The 7,515-nt window shown below is 44.8% G+C and overlaps 1 protein-coding gene across 1 annotated transcript in view; it reads left to right on the forward strand.

Moving 5' to 3' along the window:
- The first annotated feature begins 89 nt into the window (after positions 1-89).
- Positions 90-7,515, forward strand: part of ATP6V0A1 (ATPase, H+ transporting, lysosomal V0 subunit a1) — a 24,844-nt gene continuing 17,418 nt past the window's right edge. Inside the window, exons 1-5 of the mRNA XM_010186473.1 lie at positions 90-162; positions 480-577; positions 1,130-1,258; positions 5,866-5,969; positions 6,787-6,913. Of these exons, the coding sequence (XP_010184775.1) occupies positions 147-162; positions 480-577; positions 1,130-1,258; positions 5,866-5,969; positions 6,787-6,913 (474 nt within the window). The 5' untranslated portion in view covers positions 90-146. The remainder of the gene's footprint in view (positions 163-479; positions 578-1,129; positions 1,259-5,865; positions 5,970-6,786; positions 6,914-7,515) is intronic.

Here is a 7,515-nt window from a genome sequence, read left to right on the forward strand (position 1 = left end):
ACTGCCGGGGTGGCCCGGGCCCTGTAGCCTTGGGCCGCAGCGATGCTGGGGCTGTTGTTGAGGACAGATCTCTGTTTCTGCAGCTGAACCCGGACGTGAACGTGTTCCAGCGCAAATTTGTCAATGAAGTCAGGAGGTGTGAAGAAATGGACCGAAAGCTGAGTACGTTCTTCTCTGGGATTTGCTGTGCCTCTCACCCCATAGCTTTTACAGAAAAAAATCCACGCAGGCTAAACCTGCAAGGCAGCGTTAGAAAACAAAGCGGTGGCTGAGGCGTGAAGGCTGCCGTGCCTCTCTGAGCCAGCCAGGCTGCCCGCAGGGATCTGCTTCCTCCTGAAAGGCAGCTTTAACCAAATCAATGGATTTTGGAACAGGAGGTGAAAGAATTCACGGCTGCTTATTGGGCTAGGTGGAGGTCATGGTGGCAGTTTGACATTGCAGTATCTTTTTAATTAAGATTAATGGTGTTGTCTTTCCAGGGTTTGTTGAGAAGGAGATTAAAAAAGCAAATATTCCTATCATGGACACTGGGGAAAATCCGGAGGTTCCTTTTCCACGTGACATGATTGACTTGGAGGTAATGATGTGTGTTAAGACTCAAGTAGTGTTTGACTCTAGATGAGAACAGGGGAAATTATCTCCATTGGGAGACGCCCGTTGAGTTCAGTGACAAAGGTGCGTTACCCGTAGTCCCCAGGTGTCACTCGATGTGCCAGCTCTGTTAACTCACATCGGGTTGGTTTTCATTCACAAGCATTGTTTTGCTTGTGCGTTTATCCAAATACAGTTGGAAATGAGGATATTTAAAAGACATCTCACCTATTTAAATGAGTCAAAAATGGTTGGAGCTGCATGGTTTATGGTGGGTCTGGCGTAAAGTTTGTAAGAATTTTTAATGATTTGAAGGACACTGGATAAACCCAGTCTATAGAAGATTGACTGTGAAAAGTTTCTAGTTGCCTGAAGAGAACATCACAGATCTGGGTCTGGACTGAGAGACACATCTGCAATTGTATGCGAGTCACACTCAAAGCATCTTGCCTGCTCTCTTGTTTTCATGGACTTAATGGCACTTGCTTAAGAATTGCTTTAAGTCCTTTTTCTTTCTTCTTCTTTTCCCATCTTGCAGGCAAACTTTGAGAAAATTGAAAATGAGCTTAAAGAAATCAACACAAACCAGGAAGCCCTGAAGAGAAACTTCTTGGAGCTGACAGAGTTAAAATTTATACTGCGTAAAACTCAGCAGTTTTTTGATGAGGTCAGAATACTGGGGGCGGGTTAACACTTGGGCAGCTGGTTCTTCTCCCACAAATTACCATTTTTATTCTCAAATATATTTTTTAGTTGCTGTTCTGGACAGCAGGGTCATTTTTATACTTTCTTTAAAAAAGCTTCTCAAATTATTTTCCATTTTTCATGCAGTACGCAGAGCCACCCATGATTTACTTCATATGATGTGTTTTTTCATTTTGGTTAAGCAATGGTTTGTCTAAAAATCGTGTAAAATAATTAAGATAGTAGTAGTTTTTAAAACACTTCAACAGACCAAAAACTTGGTGCTACAATGAGCACTTTCTTCAGTGGGTGAGGGTTTCCTTGGTATGTGTCATGCCTCGCTTACACAGAGGAATTGCAATCAAGCTTAATTTCTCCCCAGCCTTTGAAATGTTCTGTGGAGATGACTCATTAGGGGCGTAATACAAACACCACTGAAGTAATAGATTATTTATATACGTGAGCCTTTGATCAGACTCTAAAATTTTCAGAGGTAAGTTCTAGAGCAGCGCTGCCGTTTGACATCTTTCAATGTTTTGTCAAGCACCAGCTGGGCAGAAACTGGCAGCTCTCTCTCTGGTGTCATTCATGATGCAGACATGAAGCCCACATGGGGCAAGACGTGACCCTTCACAGTTAAACTGAAGTATCTCAGGGTCTAGGGAGCTCTCTCAGAGAGCTCCTGTGTGTTTTCAGAACAGTAAGGATATGTTTTTGCTGAGTACTTGTCCTGTTCCCTCTAAGTCAAGGATTTGCTCAAAGAGTTTGTAACAGATATGGCTTCTGGTATTTACAGAGGCTGTGATCAAGTAGAGCTGGGCTTCTGCAGACTTCAGGCCGTTTATCTAACGGTTTGGTTTCTGCTTTTTTGGCACGGGATGCTGCCTGCTCAGGCATTAGGGTTGTTCCTGTGCCAGCACAAGTCTTAGTTACTGCTGACATAGATACTGCTGCTGGGTGATCAGTTCATTGGTCATGGGGTTGGTTTCGGTACAAAAAACTGCGTCTTCGAGTGTTGAACGTTCACTTAGGAGTTGCTGGGTCTCCTTGGACCAACAGCGTTAACAATCTGTTACGTAGCTGCATTCGGGTGCCACAGCTGCCTGTGCTGAGCGTTGGGTAAACCCAAGTACAGCTGGCGCTGTCCTCTCTGGTGAGAGCTGCCTGCTGCCTCTCTTCAAGTACAGTATAGTCACACTAAATTCAAAGATCAAAATCCGTTTTCTACTGCAGCAATCTACACCAGGTCCCCCACAAAAGGGAACCATGTCAGACTTAAATGAGCTGGCCACAGGAGGTGTAGATACGTTCCTGCTCCTGTTTGATAACCGTTTTCTGTAGTAACAACAACAAATGCAACAATGAAATGTACTGCCATATGGAAAAGCAAACTGGGCAGCTTATGCGTGAAGTTCAGTAAAACACAAGTGTTGAAGACGGGGAACTGCTGCAGCCCACGCTGCAAACAGCGGTGCCTGAGGGGTCCTGACTGCTGCAGGGTGTCTGAGCTCTTATCCCAGAGTAGCAAACACTGCATTTCTTCTCGCTGTCATTGGCACCGTACCTTCAACACTTGAAGACTTCAATAACTTGTAATGAAATTGTGTTATTCATAGTAATGAGTTGCACAAGAAATGGCTGACTCGCCGAGTGCGTTACTCGTGACATTTGCTCTGAGTTTGTGCACTGGGGGAGGGAGGGCGGCAGTTTTTTTGACATGTTCTTCATGTGACCACGCCGGTCAAAGGAGCCATTTCTTGTCTCAACACCACGTTGATGATTATGCTCCTTTTCTCAGTCTTCTTGTCTTTGCTTCTGAAGAGCAGTATGAGCTGGAGAGATTTCTCTGAAAGCTTTGCCTAGGGTGAGCGTAAAAGAAGACTGGAAAAGCAATGGTTAATGGCATGCAGTCCCCTGCCTCTCCTCCCTCTGACTCTTCTCACCATCTGCTTTTTCTGTTTGTTTTGCATTGTCATTTCTGTCTGGGCTCTGGGTTAATGAGGTGGATGTGAAATTAGTGCTTCTGAGTTCTTGTGAAAATTTGGTTTGGTTTTGTTGGCGAACTGAAGGGGCTTGAATTGTATGGCACTGCCTGTGACGAGCCAGAGCCACCGCAGAGCACCACTCTGATCAAGAGGAGGGAAGATGAACCTTTTCTTCAGGCCTTGAGATTAAAGGTGTTGATCTGGGTGAACAATGAGCAACTTAAAAATGTTTAATAACGGAAGGTCTGCATTCTAATCACTGACATGCAATTGCTTGGGTTTTTCCAATCCTGAATGATCTGGTGCAGTAAAAAGTACTTCACAGTAACTGTGAGATTTCACTTGCTGCTGGTGAAAACTCTCCTTCAAAGTAAATTTCCTAAAGTCTTGGGTTTTTTGCATTGTAGCTGGATAGCTCTGTCATTTCCACATACTTTCTACTTTTTATTTCTGTTAAATCTTCCAGCACCGCTTTAGTTGCCCCTCCAGAACCAGAGCTGATGTAGCTGGGCCGTTTCCTTTCCAGAAAGGGCGCGATCATAAAATCAGAGCAGTTGGGAGATGAGTTTACAGAGCATAGGATTTAGTTATGCAAATAATCCCTCTGTAAGAAACTTCTTGTGTAGTAAAACTGCTCTAATCCAAATTTCTTCCAAGATGCCTTGTTCTGCAATTTCAGCCCCTCTCAGCAGGACTTGTCTTTGTTTTGTACCAAGGACACGTAGCCCAGAAGGGTCAGAGGTAACATTAACCCTTTATAAGAATTCCTCTCTCCAGTGAGGCGGATCCAAAGCTTTCACATGTGCTGTCCTTCTTTTTCTTAATGTTTCATATGCTAAAATGGGGTGCACCTCACAGAGACTGTTTTGCTTACTGATAAATACAATACAAGCCTCTGCAAATTGTAACTGTATCTGAATGTTTCTCACCGTCCTGAAATCTCGGTGTCAGATAATCAGTGGTCTGTTTGGTCTGTATGTTTTATTTCTGGGGTACCAGACTTTATGTTGGTTGTGTCCTCTATGAAGCAGAATTTTCATTCAGTTCTTGATGTTGCAACAAGGTGCCTTAAAGCTGAAAGGATCAGGAAGTCTTTGTGTTGGCTTTCCAAACCAAATTAAGGGCTCCCTTACTTTGTAACGTCCGCAAGCTAAAGCAAGTCTGTGTACGAGCAATTCAGCTGCATTTGATGTCAGCCTTGCAAAACCTTGTCTTGTGCATGGTGAATATTTGACGTGCAAGGGAAACGTTGTGGAGGTTTTCATTCAAATTATAATGCAGCTGTTACACAAATAAAGAAACTATGACTGAGTCATGCAACTTGCCATATGTTTTTGCAAGGTTGCGCTGTATACGTGCATGCATTTTATGTGTGCTGGGGTCAAGCTCTGCCTTCAGGTGTGTTTTAGCAAGTGTCCTCCACAGCTCTGTGAGGAAGGCCCCTGTGCACCACAGAGGGTAGAACTTGGCCCTCTCTGTGCTAAGGAACTGTGATTTTTGTCATTTCATGGTATCAGCTGCAGAGGTAGAAATGACTGACAGGTGGGGTTGGATGAAGTGTGAAGATGGCACAAGGGGATGTGATTTGGGCATCCTTGGCTTGCATTGTGGACACTTACAAGCTGTATTCCCAAGAATTTTGGCCTGCGATTGAGTTGTGATGAAGGACAGCATAAATCTGAGTCCTGTTTTAGTGCCTGGCTGGGCAAAACATGCACAACACTGTCAGATTGCCCTAAGTAATGTATCTTACGTGTCTGGCAAGAATACACACAGGGCCTAAGGATAAGTATCCTGAAGAATTAATAGATTTAATCAGTGTGTATGTTTTTACACTGGAAATATTGTCTGTGGAGGGAGAACTCTGTAAAGCCAGTAAAGAAAATTACCATCCAGGACTTGCAGGTTTTGTTCCTGATTCTGACCCCATATCTGCGCTGATGTGGAGTCGATCAAACTCATCCCGTAATTCCCAAAAGGCAGAGGCATTGCCTGTGCTTTGGAGGGTGGCAGGGTTGGGTGTGGGATGTGCGGGTCGAGTGTCGCTGTTGTGGGCTCACAGCCTGAAGGCTGTGCAGGGGCACCTCCCCGGCACCCCATGGAAATGCCGTCTGCATCTTCAATGTCCACAAAATGTACAAGTGGTGCAAGAGGGAGTCAGCATCTTCCTTCACACTTTTCTCCATTTAAGATCTAGGGACCGATGGCGGTAAAGTGTAAAGCGTGTCACACTGTTTTGTGCCATTCAATGTAGTTCTTGGGAATATCACTTGTATTTAAAACTCGATAAATTAGTTTGAATTCTGCCTTTCTTCAGACTTACATATCCCACAGCCCCTTTGTTCTGTTGCATCAATCTTCAGGCCTTTCTGTGTGGAAGCTTTGCTGAACCATTTCACTTTTCCTCTTGTTTTTCTCCTTCCTCGTGTGATTCTTGCTGTCTTCTCTATCATCTCGTTCCTCTTTCTGCTGTCTTACGTTCGTTCTCTTTTATGTTCGTTTCTTTTTCTTTTCTTTTTTTGTCTCCCCAAACTGTCTCCTGGTTCCTCATTCCCTGCATGCCACTAACTAGCTTCATTAGATATTAATTGATTTGTGAATTCAGGCTGAATTGCATCATCAGCAGATGGCGGATCCAGACCTGTTGGAGGAATCCTCTTCGCTCCTGGAACCAAGCGAGATGGGAAGAGGCGCCCCGCTACGACTTGGGTAATGGCAATTCGTGCTTTCTTACCTGGCTTGGGGATTTCTGGGTTACGCTCAGCCTGCGGCATCGGTGATGGCTTGAGCAGCTGTGGAACTTTCCAGAATTCATTGAACAGAGGAAGGCTGATGTAAAGCTGGCCGTGGTCTCTGTTCTTGTCCTGTGTACGTGAACTTCCCAGTTCAGATTTGTGCTTAACGTGTTTTCCTCTGCACAAGAAATTGGACTGGTTTGGTCCTTGTAAATCTGTTCTGGTTGCTTTTTCAGACATTCTGAGCTCTCAGAGCTTTGTTGAAACCACTAATGACTGTGGACATCATAGTCTGAAAAATCTGTGTCATTCTGTTTCCTCTTTATGAGCTGCTGCCAGGTTGTCTGTGCGTGTGTAATTCTTTATCTGGACAGTGGGTTTGCACCAGTGATGCCTTCTGAAGCACATGCCCAGGACATAGTCATGGTAGCCGTGACTGCTAGAATCCTTGCCATGTAATGTCCCAAGGACCTATTGAAGTGAAGACTAACAGGTGTAGGAACTGTATGTCTGAATGCACTTGTTTCTCCTTTAACCAGTGATCTACTTATTTTTTAATAGATTATTTCGTTCTGTTAAGAGGCAGAGCTGCTGCTGTAGTGTGGTTGGGTTTGTGCTGTTTTTCTCTCTCTGTCTGTAGAGAATCTTCCGTTTTGCCTGAAGAGCTGATTTCAGAATGAGATCTTTGTCGCTTTCGATGTGCTGCTGAACTCGAGTTCCCACCAGTGTTTGGGTGTTGGGCTGGGTGCTCTTTTGGGTGGAGAACCTCCATTTGTGTTCTCCCTTCACAGGTTTGTGGCCGGTGTGATCAACCGCGAGCGCATCCCCATGTTCGAGCGCATGCTGTGGCGCGTGTGCCGAGGGAACGTGTTCCTGCGCCAAGCAGAGATTGAAAACCCCCTGGAGGATCCCGTAACGGTAAAAGGCACCAAAAGGCTCGGATGCATCAAAGGATTTGTTCATAGATCTCAGCCTCTGTCCCTCCTTGCAGGCAAACATTTGTGTTAGGTCTCTTCTCAGTACCAACCTGCAGCCTCTGAGGCTTTAGTGGCGATTGTTTTCCTGTTTTATTAAGCCAAAAATAGCAGAATGGATAGTGCACGCTGTTGAAAGGGGCAAAACAACTCAAAATTTGGGCTGTAGCAGGGCACAGTTGCTTCTCTGGCACAAACTACGAGTGCAGCTCCTGTGTGCAGCTCTGAATAAGTAGTGCTCCTCCTTGAAAAAGGCTTTTGGACACTAGCAGTGTAACATCTGTAGCTCATTTACTCTGGCCTTGAACCTTTTGTTTTCGTTAATTAGCTAAGCAGTAATTTAAAAATCCACCTGAGAGCTGTTGGCTTTATTACAAATATAAATAGCAAATGTTGTGATTGGGCCCATTTCTACATTCAGTGTCCTCTTTGCTCGAATCAACGGACAGTGGCCAAACTGTGAACTCTTGCTCAGTAAAACAAGGCCATCCGTAGGCTGCACGGGAGCAAGGACGAGCTGGGGCTCAGTGACCGCCTCTGTTTTCG

Source organism: Mesitornis unicolor, unplaced genomic scaffold (genome assembly GCF_000695765.1).
Source record: "Mesitornis unicolor isolate BGI_N332 unplaced genomic scaffold, ASM69576v1 scaffold24286, whole genome shotgun sequence".
Lineage (NCBI taxonomy): Eukaryota > Metazoa > Chordata > Aves > Mesitornithiformes > Mesitornithidae > Mesitornis > Mesitornis unicolor.